Source organism: Gymnogyps californianus, chromosome 2 (genome assembly GCF_018139145.2).
Source record: "Gymnogyps californianus isolate 813 chromosome 2, ASM1813914v2, whole genome shotgun sequence".
In the NCBI taxonomy this organism is placed as follows: Eukaryota; Metazoa; Chordata; class Aves; order Accipitriformes; family Cathartidae; genus Gymnogyps; species Gymnogyps californianus.
The window spans coordinates 97,323,455-97,350,336 of record NC_059472.1 but is presented as its reverse complement, the minus strand read 5'-3'; the positions used below and the strand labels follow the sequence as shown (position 1 = coordinate 97,350,336).

The following is a 26,882-nucleotide window of genomic DNA, read 5'->3' as shown; positions in this document are numbered from 1 at the left end:
CTAGTACAAACACTTGCAATTACTGTTGCATCATCTTTACATGATCAAAACAGCAAAAAAGTTAAACCACTATAGCTTACAATGTTTCTAGTGAGAAAATATTTTAATGAAAAATCAGAATTTAAGCATATGAGTGACTCATGGTACAGACAAAATCGAAAAAGAAAGAAGTGAAATCCCTATTGTAAAATCTAGTGGGAAAAAAACGCACGCTTCTCATCTGTCATCCCAGGCTCTTTGATTCTGGAATAAAGAGCTACATTTTTATCAGCATGTTTTCAGATCCACTGTACACTCTTCTGTACTTATCAGTTAAAACAAAAATCTGAAAAAACTTCAAACCATTGTATATACATTTCTACAATACTGGCATATGTGTGAGAGACAGAGAGAGAAGGCAGAGCTATAAATATTGTTTCTATCCTTAGGCAATGCTAAAGTTTACACAAAAAGCAATTCTCTTGACAGGTTTTATGGAAGATAAATGTTTTCTGACTCAAATACATTTCATAAGATTTACAAGAGGCAGGAATGTCTAATGCATTTCATTTCATAAATCTACAGTCTGAAGCTGAACTGGGTGTCCCAGAGGAACTGGTCTCACACACCGTCTTTTTGGACACAGTGATTTTTCACTGCTCTGCCACAGATGCAATTCTAGCCGGAGTGAGATATTGCCACTTAACAGCTCTTTAGTACATATGTTGAACAAACTGAGGCCTTGATTCAGCTGCTAGTGTACAAGAGCCCACAGAGTAATTGAAATTAATTGTCGTCTTACCAGACAGACTGAGAACTATATGGGCAAGGCAAAAATAAGGCTATTTCAGATGAAGAAGTTGCCTCCCTAAGTCAAAATTAAAGACACATTCTAGTGGCACAAGAGGGTTTCTAAAGCTTCTTTTGCTGCTGTTCGTGACACATGGCTTTTGGGCATGGTCTTTCTTCCCAAATTCATTTCAGTCAGGAGGATGAAACCTTCGGCGGATTTTGGTGGCAGGGCTTATCAGATTTTCACCAACTCTTAAAATACATTCTGAAATGGTAAAAAATGATGCCCGAATCTAGAGTTTTACTTATGCTTGACACATACCCTTTGGGCTGAAGGGGAAAGTCATTTGCAGTAGGGCACAAATTGGCAACAGAGGCTGCAGAAAAAAGGTTATGTGGAAATTACACTCTTCTCTGTTTCAACTTAACCTATCATAAAGCTGGTAATTTATCAGGGAAAATACAGGCTAACTGGCAGCACAAATGACATGTCATAATAGTCATACTATGACAAGGGACAGATTGCCCTTCTGAGAATAGGTTATGAATAGATGTTACAAGTACCAGAAAATGTTTGCAATCAGAAGTGTTAAGTGTGCAAATGAACTTAATGTTCTATAATGTCTGTAATAAAACTGAATTAAAAAATCCAGGAATTAACTGCCATTTTAAGTCATAAGAACAACTGGGACTTGAATAGCTATTACACGCTTTTAATGTACCTTAAGACATTAACTTATTAATATGCACTAGATCTAGGTGAGGCAGTAACATGCAACCACTCCTGCAGATGGGAAAACAGAGGTAGAGAAGCTCAGCAGCTTTCTCAAGGTCAAAGACAGCAAAATAACTTCTGGCTTCCAGGCTGGTACAGAGGGACAGCTCATTTTCCTCTGGAAAGCTTCTGGCTCATTGGCAAAGCACTGATTTAAAGTATCAGTCTTCAGATGTTGTTAGACTATCCAAATTCCAGAGAACTCATCTGTGAAAGCAAAAAATCCAGATTGCTAGAGGAAGGAGATGTTTTAGTCTTTCATTCTTTGTTCCTGCCCACACTCACAGTCCTGGCGGAGAGAAGAGTTGTGAGGTCTAAGAAAAGTTTACTGGGCAAAATGTGGAATTGATACAAACTGGTTATGGATTCAGTGAATATCAATGGAGTTTAACAGACTTGAGGAACTTCCACTGCACCAAGACCAAAGAAACTAGACACAGGGAAGAAAAAAAAAAATTCCTGATGGAAAAAGAAAGAAAAAAATTCCTGACAGAAAAAAAAAAGAAAAAACTTAAGAGCAGAAAACTGATCTGCACTTGTCTACATAATCCTCCCTTATTAAAAACAAAATACTATTCTAAATAATCCTCCAAATTATCAGACTTGGCAGCATTATTACTGCAGCATCATGGCAACTATTCTATAAAGTTGTAGGATTCTTTCGAGATAAAGACTGAGATCAGCAAAAATAAATGCTGCCAATGAACTTGGCATTCCCCAGAAGGTGCCTCAGAGACTTGTCAGGCTCTCTCATCTCCTCAAGATTACGACCCAACAGCAGTGACCCAGTACATTGTAATCTTGGAAGGAACAGTAAAGTTCAGGTTGTCACTGCATATCCTATGCATGCAACAGATGTGAGCACACTACCAAATTTTAAATAGAGGAAAGCAGATACAGGATCTTTGCAGTTTTAACAGGCCCTCAAGACTTCTGGGCTGAAGTGTCCAATGACAAATACTGCAGTATGGTTTCCATTGGGTTTAATCCAGATTTTATAGAATTAAGCGAAAAGAACTACTGTCAAAACCACTAGAAAACAGTGGCACTTGGTGAAAATAATCCTCTCCCAAGTTAAATACATGTATTTTAAAAATCTGCACAAATCTTCAAGAAAAGGTAGCAAATTTACTAAGATCACAATGTGGCTTGAAAAAGCAATTTAAGAATTTAACAGCAAGTGTCAACTCCACAGACCTGTAAATACTTTGAAATACTTTTACATCTAAATACTATGAAAGAAACAATTGCTGTTGCAGAGGAAACAGTCATCACCTATTTTCTCTCTTGTGAATGCAAAAGTTATTGATTTGTTTTGACAAGGAGAATAACTGAAGTACTCAATACTTTATTTCATGATTGAAATAATAGTTAATCAATGCAAAAAGGCTATGAAAAATCAGCCATCTGCAATATCATGCACTAGGATTCATTTTCATTTTCAATGTGAAATATCAGTGCCACAACCTTTTCTTACTTTCTTCTGCAAAGGGAGGCAATTGCTTCATATAGGGAAATGAATCCTTGCTTATTCAGTTTTTAATAAGCAGCAGAGCTTCAGCTTCAAATTAATAGTTAAAACCAAACAGCATCACCTTCTTTAAATCAGTTAAACGTATCCGTAGACATAAACATGATTGATGCCTAGAAATTGGAGCATTCATCGCTGTGGGGCAACAGATGCCACAATGAAGTCATACTCTGAGAGATGTCACTGGGCTCAGGATAACAAAGTGCCTTTTGCATGCAGTGTGAGACAGACAGTAAGACATCTGACCTATGTTGGGAACGGCATGGGCAGCGCAGCCCCAAAGGAGCCTTTGGGAGACACCAGCTACCCTCTGTGCTTGGTGCACCAAGCTCTGGGCTAATGCATATGCATCTGACCAGCCCTGCCGGCAATGTGAGAGGTAAGTGGGCAGTCACTGGGCACAGGGGAGAATGGGGATGCTCTTTCCAATCCTACTGCTACAGCCCTTTTACTGATGGGAATAGGAATCTCCCTCATAGCCCTAGCAGTTTTTCCCCAGCAGAGAATTCCCCCATGCTGCAGAAACATTAGCCTCTCTGATGTAACCACAGAGGTGTCGCTATCCTGGTACTAAAATAAGCTGGCAGTGTGTGACAGCCTCTGGTCCCCTGACTGTTTTGCATGCAGTAAGGAGATTCTGCCATCTCTGAATTATTTTCAGCTATGCAATATAACGAAGGTAACATTATCACAAAGAGGTATCGGGGCAAATCATTAGGCATTTTGTCTGTTAGACCAAATATTTTAGCTTCCTGTCTAACAGAAGGCTGATCTGATGCTCCTAGAACAAGCTGGCTACAAAGCTACCCTTGGTACTAAATAGAATATGTCATTTTTTGGACTACCTTCCCTATTCTGGGACTTGCTCAATTTTCCTCTACAAGACGAAATAAATTTTCCAAAGCTTGCTGATCTTGCAGTCTATGAGGACAGCTTGCATTTATACAACATGCTTCACTTACTTAGACTATTTGGAGCAGCATTCAGAGATACTCACAAGTGGCAGTAATAAAAAACAGCCCCAAGGTGGGTAAGGCACTTCTGATCAAATGTACTACCTTCTTCCAGATGCAAATGGCTAAGAAGGTAGCTGCTGTGGAATGGGTTAAGTACTTATTTTAAGATCAAATGTATAATTTAATTTAAATTAATTGAAATAATTTAAATAGTGTATTAAAACCCCTCTGAGTGACTTGTAGGAAGTCCTCATAGGTTGTTTTGAGCTAATTGGTAATACTAATCAGATACCCTGGTTGAGCGGCACATTTGGTTTTTATTGCTCTTTTCTGAATCTTCCACTTCCTTTCCTTGTTTCTGGCAATCCTCCACATAACCGGAGCTCTGCAGTTATTCACTCTGCAGTATATATTGCAAGCCAGGCATATCCTATTAAAATCTTCTCCACTGGCTGTATTATCTGCTTCCTTGAACAGGACAATTGGGCTCAGGATATTTGGTCTTTTTCTCCTTTCTGCCACTAACTTGTCAAACAAGCCTGGAAAGGCTCTTTCCCTGTCTCTGTTTCTCCAGCAATGACTCTGCCCTGAAGTTCTTAGACCCCAGAGGAGAGGCCTCATTCAAGTACTATCAACATAACTCAAGTGGTGATACTGATACTGAGGTTAGTAGGAAACAGTGCACATCAATACGTAATTTTAAAAGTTGATCCATTACCTTTCTAGCCTTTGCATGGTCATGGCTAGCGTTTTGTTCAGTTCCTCTATCATCCGGCACCCTGAAGGGTGAATTGGCAACGTGCTGGACCCAGAAGGCAGGTGCTGGCTGTGGCTGCCGTACTGGAGCTGGTGCTGGTGAGCCGCTAACTGGGATGGCAGGACAGTGTGATGGTGCTGGGTCAAAGGCTGCTGGGAGCTCTTCTGCGTGGAATAGGATGAGAGAGAGAGGTCTGGCCCCCCTAAAGGCATGCAAATCATTACTTTCTTTGGAGGTAGTGGAGGTGACAGTTTAACTGGCATACAAGGCAGTTTCACAGGAGCGCCAGGATCTAAAACAGAAGAAAGAGAGGCCCTGGTGTTAATTTTCATGTCAGTAAGATGGAGATCAGAGCATCTGCCTGGGCGAGCAGGTACTGAGGTTGCTACTCAACACGGGAGTGTGCACCCCTTCCCTGCTGCGACAGACAACTCTGCATAGTGTGTGCTCAGCACCGTCTTCAGGAAAAATACTGTTGTTTTGCAGCACTTCTGAGTCTCACAAAAAACATCCCAGGGCTGTGCACGCCCCTTAATAAACACGTTAAGCAATGCTTAACAAGGCTTGTGGCACACTTGACGCTTTAAAGCCTAATCCTCCAAAACAGCCCTGTGAGGTAAGCGCAATGTCTCCCGCTTAACAGGCACGCAAATAGGGGGAGAGCAATTTGGTGTCTGAAGTCACAGGATGACTCACCACCATCACTGCTGGAGCAAAAGCTCAGGGATTCCTGATCCTTCTCAGCCACTACAGTGCAATTACTACAAGTCACATTTCTTACAGCTTTGTAATGTGCAAAACATCTGGTGTTAAAAATTACATTACAGGGCAAGAGAGAAAAGAAATAGGGTTTGAATACTAAATAGGAGTGGTCTGGAAAAATGAAGGGTACAGGAGGAGAAAATGATAAAGGGCACAGGATTGTTAGGATTAATGTATTCTTTTACAGAAGACTTGGCAGGCACTTTTCTCTGGATTCATGCACTGAATTTTAACCTTTTTAACTCTAGGCATGTTCCTTGAATCACACAGTTGACCTGCCAGGCAAAGACTCCCCTGACTTCCACAGGAAATCAATGAAAGGTCCACAAACAAATCTCCCTGCCAGGACTCAATCGCAGGATGGAGATTTTTGGAGCTGCACCGTGAAATGTTTTCAGAAGGGAAAAGAAGTTAATGGGAGGGCTTGTAGTTCCCAAGATGGGTGTGGAAAATGGCCACCATGTATGCTAAGAGCAAAAACGAGAGCAAATATATATGCTGTGAGCTGCAAGTGTGAGTTTGTGTTTAGGAGGAAGGCCAAGCCCTTTCCAGCCTGGAATACCACAGACATTTGGCTCTGCAATGCAGCTCTGCGGGCAAGACTTGCACACTCTTTCACCTGCTGTTTCTTCAGTTCACTCTTCTTGCTGTAACATGGTAAAGGAACTGAAGGGCTAGAATCTTCTTTTGACCTGAGAAAGCTTGGGAGTAAGATGTTGCCCTCCACGTTTCAAAGGTCATCACCCTCCTGAGCGATATCAGATTTCTAAAGTACTTTTCTGGATGGTTCTTTTTAGCATTAACTATCCTTCTCCTTGCCCCCTTTATTCCTTCCTCTCTCCTGGCCTATTCTGGGTATTGCCTGTATTAGTATCCATATCTGCTAGCCAGGGTGCACAAGGCTGATACTAGGACTTCCAAGCACTAACACTTCTTGAAAATGATTAAGGACAGTAATGTGGAAAAAGACCATGCATGCAGCCAAGCTCAGATATGACATTAGACTTTTTTTAGTGCTAGTGGTAGCTTCATTGCATCCACAATAACCATTTGATACTAGCATTTTTACTACACTAGGAACAACACACTGCCAGCAAGTCTTCCCTTTCTTCAAAGGGCTTATAGGCTAAAGACCTAAGAGGCAAAGGGTGCACAAAGGTGAAACAGAAGCATGGAGAAAGTGGTCTTTCCATGTTGCAGAGTGGGAGAATTACAGAGGGTAGAACTCAAATCTTTCAGCTTTCTATACAACATCATATCCACTTGACATGTCTCTTGAAGGCAAAAATTCTTCTGATGGCTCCACCAAGGCTGAAATCTAACTCATGGGATTGCCAAACCACAGGGCACTGCCCTCTCCTCTAAAGCAGATTGCCTTCTGTACAGTAGAAAAAAAATACTTTCAGGATTTTCTATTCAAGCACAGGAAGGTCTCCAAGTTACTGTGTTTTTCTTACATACACGTTATCTGTGTGTATTTCCTCTTTGTATCCTGCATAAAAGAACACACCATCTTCAATAGAAGATAAATAACAGAAAGAATAAAGAGCAAATTGTATAGACCCCTGAGAATAAGGCTCCTATGGGATTTGTAGTAACAAAGTGTTTTCATACATTTGTGCTCCAGGCAATTTCATTTCTAGAGCTGGTCCTGAATTACAAAGACTACACTGAGATCTGCACTTCCATTTTGAAAAGTGCAAGTTTGACTTGGTTTTAGATCCTTTTCTGCTGTATCTCAATTAATGTCTTCATCTGACAGTGCCTGTGCCTGGACTCACCATTCTTAATGGTGAATTCAAACAGATCCCAACTGCAGGCATCTCTTGCTTCTGACAAAAGAATAACTGGACGTATCAACTGGGTTTGCTGCCTTCTGTGATCCTGAATATTAGAGCAATATTGTATGTTGGGAGTGAGTGTAACATGCCAAATGGATCAGGTATAAAGCAAAGAGGAATCCTTCCATCTTTCTTCTAAAATACAGTGAAAATTTCTTTTCCTTTCTCATGCAAGCTTTCATCTAGTAGAGTTGTGATAGAGGCACTGCAGCTTTGGAGTTGCACAGGAGAACAAGTCTAGCTTAATTATCCTGAGTAACCACATACTCCATCATGAATCAGATGTGCATACTCTAGTTTCCACTCTTCACGACAAAGGTATGGACCTTTAGTTTCCACTTAAATTTAAAGAAATCCTTCACATCAACATGTTTTCAGTGTTATCAGTGCTGGCTGACTCCACTGGACACCTGCCAAAAATCTTGCCCATTATTTTTAACGTAAGGCTGTATTCAGATCAACTGTGTTTCACCCAAGTTCTTGAGCCTGTCTGAATATGGCCCTAAGACCTAAATAGAGCCTTGAAAATGAACCAGAGGCATTAAATCTACCTGTCTGCCCTTCACCTTTGGGAGAATTCTACTTGTTTGTTAAAAAAAAAAAAGGCTAAAAGGAGAATGACTGCAATGGGAAGAGAGTTCGATCCATTCGCTCAGAAACTTATCAGTATATCTTCACTGACATCAGTAACGGAGACCTTGTATTGCAAGTTTTACTGTGTGGTCAGATCAGTGAGTGTGCTGAACAAATGGGGCCTTGCTCAAATCCATGGGCTCCAGGCATGCTGTTGGAAACTGCGCTACCATCATCTGGAGTAAACAAGAGAACAACTTGTCCCTGCATGTAAGAGTGAGATGACTGCATTTTGCAGTTCTCTCCTCTGTTTGTTTTAATTTCACAATGTATGTGATGTACGAACCAGGGGTGGAAACGGTTATTGTCTCCAGCATGGAATATCCATCAGACATGGACATGTGTAGATGAATAAGAAGCTGGACAGTGGAAATATGAACAAGGAATCTGTTCTAAGTGTCTTCTCAGTGGAACATTACCAGAGTCTTAAATCATTGCACAAAGCACTCATGTGACAGAAGAGAAGCAAACTGTGTGAAGCCAGGTGTGCAAGTCTGATTAATCTCTTTTGGCTGAGGTTCTTCATGCTCAAGAGAATAATGAGCAATTTCGCAAGATGTTGGCTCCCAGCAGGGTTGTGACCACTCAGCACTGTGCATGGTTAAGTAATAACTGTGCCAGAATTGATGAAAGAGATGTTAGACATAGAAACCTTCCCACTGCTCATGACAATAACTTAAAAGATATTTGAGGATGCTACAATATTTTCTGCACATCAGACCTATGACAAACAGGTCAGCCCTTACCCCTTCCATATAGATCATTTTGCTAATATCTACAGTTGCTGCATTTCTTCTTGGGTTTTTCAGGAGATAGATAAATATACTTTTATTCACTGCACAGAAGGTCTGCCCACGTATGGTTCTTCTGATGTGTTTGTGGTACACTGAAGCTGTATGCTAACTACACCAAATCTGATGCTTCCCAGCCACTGAACATGGCTGGAGAGTTGGTCAGTAACATGTTGCAGATACACCTGTTGCAGATAGAGTGCCAGGAAGTTCTGGATGTATGGCAGCAAATACTGCTCCAGCAGGGCTGCTAGAAAAGCTCATTAAAATCCTCAAATCCTCCCCCAGCACAACTACTGCATGGAGTAAGAGGGCATGCCTGGGAATCCTGGGCTTGTGGCAGAGCTGGCTATGTTTGCTATCCTGCCAGCGGGAGAAAAGCTCTTTCTTGACTCCTTGTGATGCCAGCATTGCACCCTGACAGCAAGGAAGGCCAAGAGCCTCCTGGGTTGTATGAGTAGAAGCACAGCCAGCAGATCAAGGGATCATTCCCCTTCTATTCAGCACTCCTTAGACTGTATCTACATTACTATGTCAAGCTTTGAGCCCCCCAGGAGAGACATCAAAAACCTAGAATGAGTTGAGCAGAGGGCCACCACGATGGTTGAGGGCTGGAGCACGTGACCTGCGAGGAGAAGCTGAGGGACGGGGGCTTGTTCAGCTTGGGGAAAAGACAGCTTGTGGGGGGGAACCTAACAGCAGCCCTCCAGTACCTATGAGGAGGTTATCTATAAGGTGGAGCCAGGCTCTTCACAGTTGTGCATGGTGGGAGGAAGAGACAAGAGAGGTTCTGAACAGGACTATAAGAAAAACATTTTCCCCTGTGAGAAGAGCCAAACGGTGGAACAGGTTTGCCCAGACAGGTTGTGCAGCTGGCATCCTTTGAGGTTTTCAAGACCCGGCTGGACAAAGCCCTGAGCAACCTGGTCTGATCCCATAGCTGGCCCTGCTTTGAGCAGGAGGTTAGACTAGAGACTTGCTGAGATTCCTTCCCACCTGAACGACCTTATACTATGACCTTTGCTGTACTATATACAACTACAAGTAATGCAACTTGTCATAAAGTTAACGAGTTACTCTTTAAATTCCATCCAAGTATTAATTCTGTAAAGTAATGTGCAAAAAAAATGTGCAAACCCCAGCGTGGCCTGTTGAGGGAGCTCCATAGTGGAAATGAGGTGATGTGCCTAATATCTGCTGGTAGCATTCAGACAAGCAGCTTTTTTACTTTTTCAGGTCTTCTTGCCAGGAATCACTTGTGTCTGAACAGTGAGAGTCTCTTTTCTTCTTTCAATGAGTTTTTTGAGCAGATTCATAAAGACAAGTTAAAAACTGTTCTGAAAGATCTGCCGTGCATCTCCTGCTGACTACAGCAAGATCTACAGCCATGTCTTCAGGGAAGATTTGAGACTGAAATTCTTTGCTGTTCTTCTGCACCATGTATGCATCCAAGGTTCAAGTTGAATTTGGAGAACACAAGCAAAGCATGCTTAGCCTAAAGGTTGAAAAGTACAGCTCTGCATGAATTCCTGTGCAGAGCCTTGAAGAGGGTTTCAAAGATTTCCTGCTGCCTATACGCGCTAGGTACTCCCCTCCAGGTAGCGGCAGGCAGAGGAAGTATGGAAAGAGCAACTGCATCAGGGTCCAGTTTCCCATGAGAATCTGGGGGTGCTGGTGAAGGAGAGCTGCTTTTGCTCTACTGCTTCTCCCTCAAGCACACAGTGAAAAGAGAATTGTCCATTGCCCCCACATGAATGTAATCTTTCTTCATGAATGTAGCCTGCCAGAGCAGGCAGCAGGAGGTAACGTCACAGAGGAGGACGCTTGTGGAGAATGTCTTGGGCTCATCTACAGAGGAGCCTTCTGAGACATGTGTGACTGTTGCGTTATAAAATACTGCAGAGAATATTTATTGGATAAATTGTAGTTGTAAATACTTTTCTAATGCTGTAACTAACAACCAGCTGTGTTGCGGCAATGCAGCAGGACACCAGGCATCCATGTTCTCAAACCTCACCCTTGGCTTGTCTGCATTATCAGAAGTAACTTTTGGGGACTTGTAATATTTCCTACCCTGTTAAATGTTTGCCTCTAATTATGAATTAGTTCTTACTCTACATAGACATAACTAGAAAGCACAATCTCAGAACTAAAAATGTGCTATGCCTCTCCTCAAAATCTTGAATGAAGAAAGCAAGAGAATGCAAAAGGTTTTTCAAAGCTTAAATACAACAGCTGAGTGGCCAGATACGACCAAGGCTACACCCTACTGTAATATTAGTCTAAATTTGGGCTCAAATACACTCAGGTGTTGCTGAGATCCCAGCTTAGTGGCATATATTTTGTTCTCTGATGTTTTAGGGGACTTCATGGGTTACTGGCGATCCAGTTGTTTGAATGGAAAATATCTAATTAATTTCAGAAAACATTATCTGTGTGGGTGAGAAGTAACAGCTTAGTGAATCAAGATCAAAAGGAGCTTTACACCACTGGGGTATGTTGTCTATCCAATCAGATATGACCAGTCTTCTTGTTACTTTTGGCCATTAAAGATTTTATGATAATCTGGGGACTTTACCCCAGCAGTCCATTTAAATTAGGCTCCTCCCACATTTTCAACACAGGGGGCTATTGATTTATGTCCTAAATGCCTGGGTTCTGCATGTGGATATTGGAGAATTAAAATGATGAAAGAAATTCTGTCCATGAACGTTGTCTAATAATAATCATATCTGAAAACCAGTAAAAGGCTCACCAGGAGGTGACTGGCTGTCCTGGTTTCAGCTAGGACAGAGTTAATTTTCTTCCTAGTAGCTGGTATAGTGCTGTGTTTTGGATTTAGTAGGAAAATAATGTTGATAACACACTGATGTTTTCAGTTGTTGCTAAGTAGTGTTTATACTAAGTCAAGGATTTTTCAGCTTCTTGTGCCCAGCCAGCAAGAAGGCTGGAGGGGCACAAGAAGCTGGGAGGGGACACCGCCAGGACAGCTGACCCAAACTGGCCAAAGAGCTATTCCATACCATATGACATCATGCCCAGTATATAAACTGGGGGAGCTGGCTGGGAGGGGGGATCGCGGCTCGGGAACTAACTGGGCATCGGTCAACGAGTGGTGAGCAATTGCATTGTGCACCACTTGCTTTGTATAGTTTTAATTCTTTTAGTATTACTATTGTCATATTATTATTATCATTATCATTGTTTTTCATTCCTTTCTGTCCTATTAAACTGTCTTTATCTCAACTCACGAGGTTTTTTTTTTCCTGATTCTCTCCCCCATCCCAGGGGTGGGGGGGCAGTGAGCGAGCGGCTGCGTGGTGCTTAGCTGCCGGCTGGGGTTAAACCACGACACTGGCCAACAGCAAATGCAGAGCAGTGAAACAACAGTATCAAAACAGTTAAGGATCAGGTTTTTCTCCCAGGGTTGCCTGTCTTCTAGGGCTGCATGGGCACTTCCACACCCAGTGCTGTGATAGGGACGTTCCCCGTGGAAGCAGCATCATCAAGAGCATGGGAGATGGCATGAGGGAAAGCATGGAGCATCTTCTGCAGCGGTGGTGGCACCACTCCTAGTGGCTGCTCTGCAGTCTGCTCTTGGCTCTGACCCCGTTCCTGCACTGTCCTGTCCCCACAGTACCTCAGCCTTAAGAATAAGCATGCCAAGGTTGTGTGATTTATATTTGCTAGAGGCAATTCTCTCTTCCTGTCACCTTTAAAACAGATTTTTTCTTTTCATTCTCCACAAAATTAAATGTGCTCTTACATGTTTATTTTAGGCGTGCTCTTTTATGTGTGTTTCTTATCGAGGGAAAGGCCAATCTTTGTCTTGGCACAGGCAGACAGATGTTTGAGATGGTTCACAAATGCTTTCAGACGTGTGGAATGCTTCTTTTCCATTTCTAAAACCTGTATTAAGTCCTTTGCCAAACCCTGCAAGTCAGTCTTCATGCCTTTATTGAAGAACTTTGGGATGAGTTCACAGCAAGAAGGTGGGCAGACTCAAAGGAAGCTTTTCTTTCCTCAAGTTTTGTATTTAAAATATTTCTCCTTTCTCCCTCCCCTGCTGACCGTGCCTGTAGTGATTTTATAATATATGTTTGTATAAAACACGTTTCTATTAAATAAATATACATATGTACACATAAACATACATATATCTTAAGACAGAAGTTGAGGTACTTCTGCGTTTTCAGATGTGTACCTGAACCCTTCACAAGATCACATCTCCCCTCGCAGTCTTCTTGAACAGAGCTACCAGACCATTAAACCACTGTCACCCTCCATTAGCCATGCCCAGTATGTCTTAATTTGTCCTTCAACCTTCTCACAAAATCTTCAGTAGAAAAATGGGTATGCAACAAGAACAGAAAAGTCTTCACCTCGAACACCAGAATTCAGATTTGACTTGTTTTCTCACACACAAGCTGAGGATGTCTCTGGAGTAATTAGTAAAAGAATAGCATTAATTCTGCTTCTCACTGATGAGGGTGCTTCATTAGGATTGATTGCTCATTTCTAAAGATTATACACAGCTAAAATAATTACCGGTGGAGAACACAAGGCACTGAACAACACGTATATCCTTTAGACCACCAAAGTAAATGGACCCTTAAGAATAAGTTTAATACTTTTTATTTATAAGCTATGTATAAATGAGGCTTTCAGTTCCACCAGGAAAAATTGTCAATTAAATTAGGGCCCATGACTAAATCTGAATCTCTGTTCCTTTTCCCTGAGGGTTCTGTATATGCATGTGCAAGAGTCTGTCTATATGCACATACAAGAGTTTATTTAGGACTGGATGAGAGACCACTAAAGGCCACCACAAAGTAAGAGAAGTCACAGTTCTGTTTCACTTTTGTTGGAAAGTCATCACCATCAAGCAATTGACTTATGCTGATAGCTTGAGCCTGATTCTACTTCACACAAAATTTCCAGCTGCAAAAAAACACCAGAAGCCCTCATCCTTTGATTCTTCTGCTATCTCTTACAAAAGAAAGGATTATGAATGAAGGACATTTAGTACCTGAGTTTTTTCCTATGCTATACCTATTTTTTTATTTCTTCCTTGTTGGCCTCTTTTCTGGGCAGCTTCTTGTAATTGGGACAGAGTGTTATGGGAGATCATAGGAAGCTGGTTTTGTCCTCACCTGAAGCCATTAATACTGCTGCCTGGCTTTGCAGGCTGCAGAATTGCCCATTCAGTTCACAGTACAAGGCAAAATATTAACCATTATGTGTAGATTTTGGCACGCAAGAAAGTAAAGAGATTTCACATAAAATGAACAAAACTATACAGAACAAAAAAGTGTGGTCATCCAAACAGGAACATGAAAAGACTATGTAGAGATGTGAGAGAGAACCAGAACATGTTCTCTCCTGATATATATCTTAACCCAAATGAAATGGGTATTAACTGTCAGGGAAAAAAAATATCTAGAATGTATTAACGTGGGCTGAGCATTTCTCACATCAGCCGTGAAAAGATCAGGGCGGAATTAACACAAGACGACCGACCCAGTGACAAGACCAGTAGCTGCCCCAGTACAGAGATGCACCACACCTCGTCCTGAACTCAGGATTTTGAGGTGCTGCCTCCTGGGCGGCAGCTGCAATTATGAGCAGACTGTTCAAAAAGGTGCAGGCAAGCATTTAGGGACTCTTTTTTGGTCTGCGTAAATGTAGCCATCCTTTGCTTTAGTGGTCTAAATGAGAGACTGGAGAGAGGAGACCCACCAATCCTCCTTCCACATGTACCTAGAGCTTTGAATCCCAAAGAGCCTGGACACTTGTGAAAACATCTAGAACACGAAAAAGGAGCCTGTATTGTCTACTGTTGCTAGCTGCCATGTAGTGAGAGATAAACTGCGGCATAAACTGCAGACACCAAAATCCTGGTCATTGGGACCTGGAGCTGCTCATCATCAGCAGGACTCACCAGTGGGAGCAGTCAGAGCAGGGGTGGAAACGGGGAGCAGTCAGGCAGGCAGTGTGAGCAAGGAAGCAAAATGGCAATGAACCATGGGACAGAATGGCCTGTGTAAGGATCAGGGGGCCAACTAAAAGACAAACATATGGAAAGATACAGGGTGTGTGCAGGGGGACCTGCCCAGATGGCAGTTGAGGGGAGAAGCAACAAAGGGCAAATGGAGAAAGCAAAACTCTCCCTTTCCCCTCCACTCTCACCCCTTTTCTCATTAAAGGCATTTAAAGATATCCTAGTATTTTCCTGATACTTCCTTTCCCATCAAAGCGCATCCTGCAATTTTTGTGGTGATGGTAAGTCTTGATGAATAAGAGCGAGGAGGGTTAGGAAATGCAGCGGCGGTCTTAGGTAATTACAGCTGAGAGGGGAAGTGCCCTGAAGCAACCTTGATGAAGGTATAGTATGAAGATGCTTCGTGATCCCTGCCCTAGATACAACACAGATACATTACCAGTACACACAACAACATGTGCAAACAGTGTTACAGAAGGATGAAGGACATCGAGAACCTTGCTGTAAGGGTAGGTTTTTCCTATAAGGGAGATGGTGGTGCTGAGGGTCCGGGAACACCTACTTACCAGTTAAGTGGCTGGCAATCCTGGCAATAGGTTTAGGAGGCAGGGCAGGGGGCTGTTTGAGGAGGGACAACTGTTTCACTGGGGTGTCCTCATGGTCTCCAGGGAAAGCAGCAGATTTTTTGGGGGGAAGTAGCAGGACTGGCTTAGCTGTAGGATCTTGGGACAGGAGGATGCCGGATTCATTGGATGTGGGGCTCTCTTCAGACACTGGAGGACACAACCACATCATAGACGCAACAACGTTACGAGCAAAGCAGCAGTGGATACAGCAGTAGTAAGACAAGAAAAGCAGCACAGCAATGCAGATTAAGAACGACTAATAGATTTCACTCAAACATCATATAACATAGAAAGGCGGAGAGAAAGAAAGAGAGAAAAAGAGAAAGAGAAGGAGTAACACACATCTACACAACAGCCGAATTTCCCATTACCTCTGACAGAAGCCAGCTCCCTTATGCCAGGCTGGGACGTATTCCCACATCTTGAACACAAATCAAGAGCCTTAAAATGTCACATCTCAGACGGTCTGTCACCACAGCTTGCTCAGGACCAGATATGTTAGCAGGTGGTCTCTAAACTTAATCTATAAATGTAAAAGCACCTCACAGGGCCTGCTCTGTTTCAAAGAGGCTGCATAGCTGTGCAGGATCATGGATGAACACTTCTACCAGTCACTTTTCCTCACTCGACCTTCATCCACAACTCTCAGTATTAAGTGATGCAGAAAGAGGAGGTAACCTGGACATACAGCGTTACCGTCTCTCTGCATGGGCTGGGAAGAAGTGCAGAGAGTCTCACCTAAGGTAGGGCAGCTGGCTGTGTTAGCTACTGAAAGATGCATGGTGTGAACACCACCCAACACCACACGGCAGCTAAAGGGCATGACGTTGTACCCTAGGGTTTAAAAATGTTGTCAGCTCTCTGCTCTAGACCTCATTGGCACAGCTGAGATGTAGCCAGAGAGTTAGAAAATCTACTCTTAAAAGTTCACAAAGTGCAGGGACTTTGCCTTACTCACAACGAGTGAGTAGAAGTAGAGGTTACTTCTACGCCCAGTCAGTCAAAATTTCTCATGGAGCATCCAGTGACAATCTGTATGCTATCACCTCCTTCTCCACCAGAAGACCTTCGTCTTTGATGAGGACTTCTCAGGGCTAGACACCAAGTGTTAGAAGTCAAAAACTTGTTTCAAACAGCTTACATCATAATGTAAACAAGATGTTACCTGTCCCATCCATGATCTCTGTGGTTGGGAGCACCTCATATGAGCAGGGTTCCCCAGATGGTGGACCTGACTCCAGTTCTGCTAGGGCTGGCAGGGATACCTGGCTGGAGCTCAGCACTTGCCCGGAGCCCAGAGGCTGCCCATTCTCCAAAGCTCCTTCTTCATTTGGTATGGAAAGTTCCCCATCTGTTCATAGTTGGAGGAAAGCAGAATGACAACAGAAGACATGTAAATAAGATGCAGAAAGAATTTAAAATGAAATCTGCTATCTCCATTAGCTTGCTTGCAAAGTAGGAACCTGAACTGAGATCCTTCATGTATACAGAAGACACAGAGATAAGGATCAAACCAATATGGTTTATATCTCAAAAATACAACTTGTGCAGAACAATTTTTGGAGATGTCTGACTGATGTTCTGTCCACAACAGTTTCACAGAAGTCTGACAGCATTCCACTTGCCTTAAGGGGTTATTAATATTTGGGAAAGATCTGTCAAATATCTGTGTTGATCCTTTGCTTACCCTAGGATGGTCACTATGATCCATGGTCTAAGCTGGATGGTTCCTGACCATCCTCCACCCATGGGGCCATGCGGCCCCATCCAGGGCCACAAAATCTGTTTTTCCTCTGTCTCTGTTGAAGCTGGGAAGTCAGGAATGAGAATGGGCTAGAACTGAAGCTATGGAGCTTTCTTAAAGAATACTAATATACACAGTATATAATTTATAATATTTTAATAATAATAACAAGAATTATTCTCTTCCCTTACACCAATTTTTATGCTGTAAGGGACACAAGCAAAATCACAGAAGTATGTCTCTATTTTACACACAAATAAAAACATTACAGCTCCCAGCATCAAGATTTTAAGTAAGGGAGTGAGTAATTTTTATAGTCACCTCGTGTAAGGTCTTGATACTGGGATAAAGCAGATTCCATTTAGAAAGCCTGTTTTTAAAGTTATTAATAATACCTCCTCTATCTGAGCAAAATTTCTGTAACAGCAGCTGGTAGTTTCTTTCCTATCAAACGCCACTTCACATTAGAAATAATGAAGAACAGAAGCAAGGGATCAGATAATTCTCTGTGGTGTCAACCCGCATGATTTTTATCTCAGAACTTGTTATGCACAGCACTCTGGTACCTGGAGGCAATGACTACATGGATATCTCAATTACAATTTCATAAAGGAAAGTGTTCAGCCCCTATCGTTACGAGTGGAAACCTGAAAAGATAACCAGAATGTGACCTGTAAGGCTAAAAACCAGCAGGCAAATAAATGAAGCTTAATTTTACTACACTTTTCAATTATTTTTTTAAGTCAAACTCAGGATTTCAGGATCTGGTTCTTGATTTTTGGGCACCTCTGATTAGCCGTATTACTGCTCAATGTACTGAGCAGAGATGTACATCATTGAGGTGAGTGCACATTTTCCCCTCACAGGGCTAAGATGTGCAAAACAGTTTGGAAAACAATACCGAAAAGAGAAGAAAATTTAAGTCTCACTTAAGCGTCAGGACACAGCAATTAACAAGTCTGAAAGTATGTTAGCTGATAAGTATTCAGAATTATGTTTCTGCCTTTTAAAGCTTCTCTATGGCGAGTGAAGATGGTCTCCTGCTTATTTTGGAATTATTAGAAATACCAAGGTCTTGACTTTCTTGTTTTTGTTGGGAGGCTTTTGGAAGACCTAGAGAGCTATTATGGTACACAGCCACATCATACTAGACTGAAACCCAACCCATGGCTTTCAGAGCAATCAACTGAGCTGGCTAAAAGGTGGCAACATTAATCAAAACTGAAGCGTTTGGCCAATTGTTCGCAGCACAGTCTCCTTCTAACTGCTGTGGTCATTCAATACAAACCCGTTTATTTCCCTAGGCAGCAAAAATCAAACAACAGTTCAGCCAGTATTTAAGCCGAATGTTTTTCGACTTAGCTGTTTGGGTGGAAATGCTATGTATTCTGTGCTTGCTCTGTCTCCCTTTTATAAACACACACCTTTACACTTGTTTGGGATAGGTGCTCAGTTACTTGGTTTCATGAAAGAGCATAACTGTTTCTTATGTAGAGCAACTGTTTCTTGGATGAAAGGCAGTGATTGTGTCCAGCAATATTCATTAACTCAGGGCAGGACTAAATTTGACTGTAACTGTGAGCAGACAAAAAGTATGCAGGATAAAACCAGAACATTTCTTTTTTGGAGGGATGTCTACACATTTTTAATGAAGTGGGATGCCTATCGTAACATGCTGAGCATCTTGAAATCTTACTGTCTTAAGTGCACTCTGTGCTTCTCAAGGTATACTCAGCACGATTTAAGAAGATAGCATTCAAATGACCTGTTGAAGGTTTACGACTGCAAAAAAGTAAAATGTAAGATAAAATTTTGGCTTTTACTTTTTGTCATAATAACAAGCATGACAGCTCTCTGTACTGACAGCATAACCTCTTTTAATCTTACCTCTGAATATCTCTAATCTTTGTTTAGACTCTAAAACTGGTCCTTGGATTTGAATGAAATCATCAGACATGACACAGAATCATGACTGAAATATACACCCTAAATCAGATCTCGCTTAAAGAAGAGCTACATGGGGAGCTGCTCAAGTACAGCAAACAGATCAAAGATGAGGATTAAATAATTTGTAGAGTGAAGAAAATCTTAGTGTGAATTAATCCTGGATGAGAGACATGCTTGACAACCAGATATAAAAGGCAAATTACTTATTACTTTTAAAGTACTAAAAGCTACTCTGGTTAGCTGACATACAAATGAAAAGAATCCTGCTAATGTAATTATTACATATACATGGACAAATCGATTAGTCTTCAGGAACTGGCTATGAGTTTAAAGTTAATTTTGCACAGTGATAACATATCTAATCTTTTGTTCTCACACTCGCTAAATCCTTTGCTGTGTTTTCACAGAGCGTGCTGCTACTTACTGGAGAATGACTTCCCCTAAATGCAAGAGCTTTGATAATGCCGGCTGAGTGTGAATCTGGACGGGACCAGAGAGAGTAGCTTGACCTCTGCAGCAACAGGAGCACATGAAGGCTGCTCTTCTGTTACTCAGGAGGCTCTGCACACCTGAAGTCACTGAAGAAAGAGGACCTCAGAGGAAACTCTCTGATGCAGAGGACTGTACCCAGACACTTTGATTCACCTTAGCTCTGACATAAAGAACAACAAAAGGACTAGTCGGAGCTCTGCCTACCCTCTCACCATGCCTTTTCACTCTGAACACCTTGGACTAGAGAACTTCTTGCATATCTGAAAAGTGCGACGCTCATGTGCTCCTTCCACGGACAAATGACTATGGAAGTCAAAATGATGAGGAGAGTTCAAAATCCCGGGTTATTTTCCACTTTGGGTTGTCTCCTTCAGTACTTCTCTGCTTTCAAGTAAGACTGTCCAGGCAAGCATTCTTGATGGCAAAGGCTAGAAGTGCAGAGAAAAATTCATGGCCTTCTCTGCCGTGGCCCCTATGGGCTAGGGGATGGAAAACTGAGTGTTCTTGTATGTGGCCAAGACCTGTCCCTAAGGCTGTTTTCTAGCCTTGGCGGCTACCTTAGCACAGTGGCTAGGATCCTCCTTGACTTCAGACTCTAAGCAGACCCCTGATTTTGTGGGATCCCATGGAGTTTGAGATAGGCTGACAATATGGATGTCCTCCCTGCTTCTGGAGGAATTCAAAACCTTTCAATGTATGATTTCACTGCAGCACAACTGGCTCTCTGGTGGCTGCCATGCCTTCCTCCTTGCTGCATTACCAAAGCCACTTCTTCAAACTTATGCTCACATACTGCCACAAAACCTGCCTTAGCACATAAGTGCAACACGTCCAAATCCTGTCAGGATTTAGGTAACCTAAAATTTAGGTCTAAATCCATCATTTTGATTAGAGTATAAAAATACAGAAGTATAAAAGATGAAGACTGCCCATGCTTCCTTGAAGAACCATTGTACCATCACCTCTGAAGCAAGCAATCAGTACACACTCATATTTAAAAAATTCTCACTACAGGCAATCTTATCTATGTTCAGATAAAAGAAGAGGTATCAAAATACAAGAAGTAGATTCAATTCTTTGACCGGCACCACGGAACAGTGGGCAGTTCTAAAGACAGATGCTTTTGGGACGGTTACACCTTCATGTGAAAATCAAAGCTGTTTATCTATGTGTAGGAGGAATGGTACAGCAAAAATGTGAGTTCTTCTAAATGCTGTGGTGTGTTCTGCGTTGCAGGTGGAAGCTGTATTTTTAACCTCTTGGCACTGCCTGCCCACAAACCATTAGAACAGCAGGTGCCTCATCAGATCCTTCTTCAACTTACTATTCTTCCAAAAGTACACAGTATTTGAAAAAATTACAACCTTTGCCTACATTTTCAGAAGACTCAAGTCACAGAACCCTGGAAATGGAAGATGACAGAAACTGATTCGGTCATGAGTCTGGCCCTTGCCGAGAAAAGAGCTCTCTGCAGTTCAGTCTGGAGTGGTTTCACCTGACTAGTTTAAGCGTGGGGGTCACTGAAGTGATAAAAGCATTTCTTGTTTCCCAAACACAGCAGCTGAACTGCAGTGACTCTCCTGTATGTGAATACTGTGGCTTACTGCACTCTGCTAACTTTCACCTGCTGGATGACACAAAGTCCTCTGAAAAGCCAGCAAATCCTGAAGCAAACAGGTCAGAGTGTCATTTTAAAGAGCAGGCAAACAAACTAGCTAATTCTGTTTTTCTTCAACATAGAAGATATGACAAAACCAATACTACGTACACTGCAAGCTCCAGAATTTTTGTTCTTGGGTCAGTCTATCCATGCTAAGTTTCCTTGATCTGTATGGATTTTTTTAAGAAAGAAAAAGGCAAAATTACTCACAGGCTGATTCTGTCTGCTTTGTCCACCTCTTAGGAAAGGGAGACAAAGAGATTTAACATTATGGCTACACCTATTTTCTGTGCAAGATGTCTCTTGGCATGGAAGGTGCTACCATCATCAAATAAAGCCTTCTGCTATGAAGTCCTAAAATCTGCTGTGTCTTCTTGAAGGATTAGAGATTACCTAACAGGAATTACAAGGAAAATGTTACTTCCACTTAAGGTTCGCAGTGAGATATAATATCCTTTATTAGAATTACTCTCAGATTATTATACCACTGAAGAAAATAATTGCTTTTGCTCTACACATCTTGCCTTACTCATATCCTTGTATCATCAAAGCTACCTCGATCACTGCTACTATTCTTGTGCATTACCACTTTCTTCTCTGCCCTACCTCTTTCTTTCAAGAAGGGGTACCAATTCGTAGCTTCCTGTGTTTGCAACCAGCAGGAAATAATGTAGGATACCGAATAAGAAGTCCAGCTGTTTTGCATTGTAGTTTCCCTTTTAGTGGCACCTGACAGTGAAAAAGTCCAATGTCTCTGCTTTTTGCACTGAAAATAGCAAGAAGCAGCATGTGTTTCATATCAGCTTTATTCTGATATGAAAAGGTGAAAAATTACTGTAAAGAGGAATTAATTTCTTTTTTCAGATGAGGACCTCCAGGCGGCTTAGCATCTGCTTCATAAGATGACATAGAAGATTACAAACTACAGCACTGTTTGATGAACGGAGAAAGCTGTAGCACTTTGGTAGTGAAGCAGGGGGAATCTCCCCAGGTTTCAACGTGGAAGGCAGGGTCAGGCTGCATAGAAAAGATTTTTCCTGGGGATGCCTTTAGGTGCATGTAGGGGTGGGTCAGAAAGCAGCTACCTGTGGGATGTGAGACAGGGATGAAGGAGGTCACACCCCGGACAGAGGTGTGACTGAAGCCTGACTTCTGAGCTGGCCAGGGCACTGAACGGGGAGCTATGCCCTGGGCTGCCCTGGGCTGCGACACGCTTGGTGTGACAGCCTGGACTGTGCCTCGCTGGCTGCGGGGATGCCTGCCTCATGGCTGCGTATCCAATCTGAGTCACACTCCAAAACGTGGACAACCCAAAGCAGTGAGAAGGGCAAACCTTTTGCCAGGAGTTGTTACTATCCTGAAGTTGCATCTAGGATGTCTTCCAAGCCAGCAGGTCATAGTGAGAGCACAGGTAGTGTTAGATCTAAAGGATCAGAAGCATCTAAAATACGTAATGGGTAAAAACTGTAACATTTAATGACAAGCAGCATATTTCTTTGGTTTTGCAATGTTTTTTATTTTTTTCACTTAAAAAAATAAACAGTTCGAGTTAGGAAATTTTTAAATTCCCAATAAGCTAGACTAAAAAAATAGGTAGCAGATTTAAATGCTCCAGGCTTTATGAAGTAGACCCTACTTCTAATATCTGTGAAAGTTTATAACTTCTATTGACTTCTAACAGGTTTTGTACTGCTATCGTTAAAGACTTTTAGACTTAGAATTAATGAGGCTTTAAAGCATATGCATAAGTTCTATTGAAATTAAGAGGCAACTTTGGCATGTCTTTATATAATTTGCTGAATTCATTCCCTTAGTTATCGACAAGGGAAGCAGCAAAACAAATAAAAGCTGTGGTTAAAGATTGACACATACATAATAGATGTCAAATACGTGTTGCATTACCAGTGTAAAACAATGGTGTTTGTAAACAATGGTGTTTTGCATAAATAATACATTACTAACTCAACAAGTTAATTATCCTGAACAAGGAATTATTATTATTATGTCTTCTGAGCTGTTTCAAGGGAATGTGCACTGTTCTGTGCTCGTCAGGATTCAAAACCTTTAAACGTTTCCCTTTTCCACAATAGTTAATCTCAGAGTGACTCAACCAGACAATGATAACACCTGCAGGCACGGACCTGCTCCATCTCCCCACAGTATGGATGCCTCGCTGTTTTGCAGCAAGTGACTAATGCCCGTTGCTGTGATTTATATTTCTACTGCTTTACATTTCTGATTAGTTTTCAGTTTTATTTGCTAGGTAACTATCACATGTATCCAACGGAGAGGGCCAGCCCACAGTGAAATCAAAAGAGATGTTTGGAGACCTTATTCTGCACAGTCCTGCAATTCAGGACTGTATTCCCAGTTCCTAGTGTTACAATAATGTAGTATCTGGCCATAAAACTACATGGGATGTCAATTTAATGTTGTGAAAAGAAGAACACTTACCTTTATCAAAAATTTCTTTCAGCACTCCTCGTTTTATAAGCTCCTCTCTGCTTTGCCTCATTGATATTTTTCTTTCCAAAGCTGTAAGCAAAGGAGAAGGGTCAATATAAACAGAAAAGAAGGGAAACGATTGTTTTAAAAGGCTCTGTGTCTTTTAAAGCATTTAAAAAAATGCTTTTCCTCCGCTTCAAGTCAGTGGCAAATTAGCATCTCAAAATAAAGGCTACTGGCAGTCCAGAGAATCTGCCTGCTGCTGTAGCGCGGCTGTTATTGACAGAAATGGCTATAGACTGACTGATTTGAGGGCACGTCTGCCCTCACATCGCTTAATTTTGACACATGACCCAGGCATTTCTGTGGAGAATTAGAGACAGCAAAGGGAGAAAAAGGCAATTAGTGCAGAAGCTGGAGAGGGAAAGGTAAGAAAGGAGGCAACGTGAAGGATCACACCAATGAAAGACAGGGCCATGGACTGTCCCCAGGCCACGGAAGAGGATTGCCACCTCTGCTGCCCTGAAGCCAAGGCTTTGTTTGCCACTAATTCCAGTGAGAGCAGATCAAGGCATTCGGGACAGTGCAAAAAAAGAGCTGTTTAATGGAGTCTTCTCCTTCCTGGAGGGGTGTTTTCCCCAAAAAGGTGTAAATGAGGGAAACTCCATGAGAGTCACTGCAATTTACACCAGGTCTGAACAGCCCGAGTCCTGTATTGGCTGCTTGGAGACCGTGGTCACTGGGGCGGCAAAACAACAGATAGAAATTCCATGTTTGTTTAGTTCAGCAGTAATTAAAACAATGTCCAATTAACCAAAACACCACAAAGGACATGCATTCAGGCAAAGAGCTGAAAGCCAGCAAGCAAGGGGCGCAAGAAGTGATGTGCAGGAGTGGCTGCGACTGTGTGTGCTCTGCGAGAAACAAGCCTGTGCCTGCCAAAAAAGAGGCACAGTCAAGGGTGAATTGCTTCTGCCATATGCTCCCCTATCAGACCCAGCAGACGCACGCACACACAAATGAACTGGGGCTTAGCATCTCCAGTCTGCCCAAGGCAGATTTAAAGCAAAAGAGGCCTCGAAACCCTCTCTCCATCCCTGAAAACATGAGGGTGTAACCTTTTCTGGCACTGCTGCATGTTGGCTGTTCCCACAAGGGCACACATACTTGGTAAATTAGCTGTGTTTATACTCACACACTGCACTCATTGCAACTTACTTGCTGTCAGATACTTAAGGCTTAGTATGAACAAGGCCAGCTCTGCTTCACTCTTTTCCATAGGATAAATTTAGGTTTCGCCAATTTTAAAATCAGTTTTGAACATGTATTCTTCAGGACAAAGATGGCCAGTAGGTACAGTCAGTAGCTAATAAAAACTCTGGTCTCCCCTGAACACACCCTCTGAACTTTAGCATCAATCAGAATTAATGGCAGGTCCCTTTGCTGAGGCACAAGACCCCATACCCATTAGCCAGCCACATGGTACAGTTTTATTTTGGAGGCTGCTACATAACAGCCACAGCATTTTCCAGAGTGCCTTCGCCCCATATGAAGAAGCGCTTTAGGCACCTCACTGATTTTCAATGAAACTTCGATTTCTAAGTTTCTAATATGCTTTTGAAAAGAAATACCCAACAATCAGACTCTGGAGTCACGTTGCAGACTGCTCCCCAAGCTGCCCTTTCCCTGCGCTGAAGGGGCCTTGTTCTGGTACAGCATTTAAAGCTTTTTCCTCTTCCTCCTTAAGAATAGCTGCCCTCAGCCCCTCCAAAAAGAGTCAAAACAAGCTACAGCTAACTCCCGAGCTTTCTCCCACCAAAGAAATTGTTAAAATGCTGACTGACTTCAAAGAGCAATTTGGCAGCACCCAACACCTTTTCCAATAGGTCTGAGAAAGTGTTATTTTCTGTTAGCGTAAGCAGCGACAGCACCCCGTCTGTCTGAGCTTGTTCTTCAGTGGGAAATCAAGTTGGGTGAAACAGCAGCAAAGCAACAGTTTCTGCATATAGACAGCAGCACTGCTCACGAAACAAAGACACGGGCAAATACTGCTGTTTCTGTACCTTACCATAAATAGCTAAGTAACAGATCCACATTTTACATACAAATTCACTGGCACCCACTCGGGTTCACCGTCTCACCCTCCTGCCTAGTCAACAGCTGGCTATGCAAGGTAGCAGCATTACTACTGACTTCATGGCTAGGAAGTCCCACCACATTATTAAAGTAGCGGTAAGAAACACGGTAATTTTGTGGATTGGAGTTAAGGCTTCTGGGGGATCAAGTGCTAAATAGGGCTAGCAGGACATTTTGAAGAAGTGCAGAAGTACCTCTCCCAAAACAGTTGCTGGGGAAGACACTCAAGTATTGACCAAGACTTCTCAAAGTCACAGACTATTTTTGCAGTCTAGCAGAATTTTGAAGATAGAATATATATTTTTGGAAGACTTTATATACATAGGCTTTTCAGATACTCCCTTTTAGTTGTAATCTGATTCTGCTCAAGAATGAAAAAAACCCACAACCCTCCAGTTTGAAGCTCAGACTAAAACAATTTTTTCAGTTTCTAAATCCTTTCTAAGTAGTTACAGGACTTAAAGTATTAATTATTTTCCTACTAAGCCAGTTTAATTAATAAGATCTTTAGAGGAAGGGCATGCTGGGCTAAGAGCAGCACTGAATGATAATAACAGATGTTATACTAAAACTATGGAACATGCCGTCTTCCTTTAATACAAATCTTTCTCCCAAACAAGTCTCGTACATTTAAGTGCATAAACTGCTATGCTACTGCTGGATCAGATGGAAAAAAATCACAAGTGCTTAGATGCAGAACTTATTAGGATCTAACAGCCTGAACAATGAAATGTTTTACTCGGCCTGGATTTCTCTGGCAAAGATTGCCAGTTCTTTTACGAAGGATTTTCTTTTCAAGCAGAAAGCTGATACAAAATAAATTCATTCACTCTCCATTGAGAAAGGATCCATTCACAGCAGAGGATAAATAAAAACCTCTGAATTAATCCTTGATTCATGAGAACCTTGTAAATTCTGTGATGGGGAAAAATTAAATATAATTAATGTTTAACAAAAGATGTATTACTTCATTGGTGATTTTCCTTGGCGATTAACCTAATTTTTTTCATTTGT

At 42.0% G+C, this 26,882-nt stretch overlaps 1 protein-coding gene across 1 annotated transcript in view; it reads right to left on the bottom strand.

Moving 5' to 3' along the window:
• Positions 1-26,882, bottom strand: part of PHACTR1 (phosphatase and actin regulator 1) — a 149,129-nt gene that overhangs the window by 50,895 nt on the left and 71,352 nt on the right. Inside the window, exons 3-7 of the mRNA XM_050891272.1 lie at positions 23,742-23,822; positions 16,610-16,795; positions 15,385-15,591; positions 4,752-5,082; positions 1,623-1,636 (exon numbers count right to left, since the gene is read on the bottom strand). Coding sequence (XP_050747229.1) covers positions 1,623-1,636; positions 4,752-5,082; positions 15,385-15,591; positions 16,610-16,795; positions 23,742-23,822 — 819 coding nt within the window. The remainder of the gene's footprint in view (positions 1-1,622; positions 1,637-4,751; positions 5,083-15,384; positions 15,592-16,609; positions 16,796-23,741; positions 23,823-26,882) is intronic.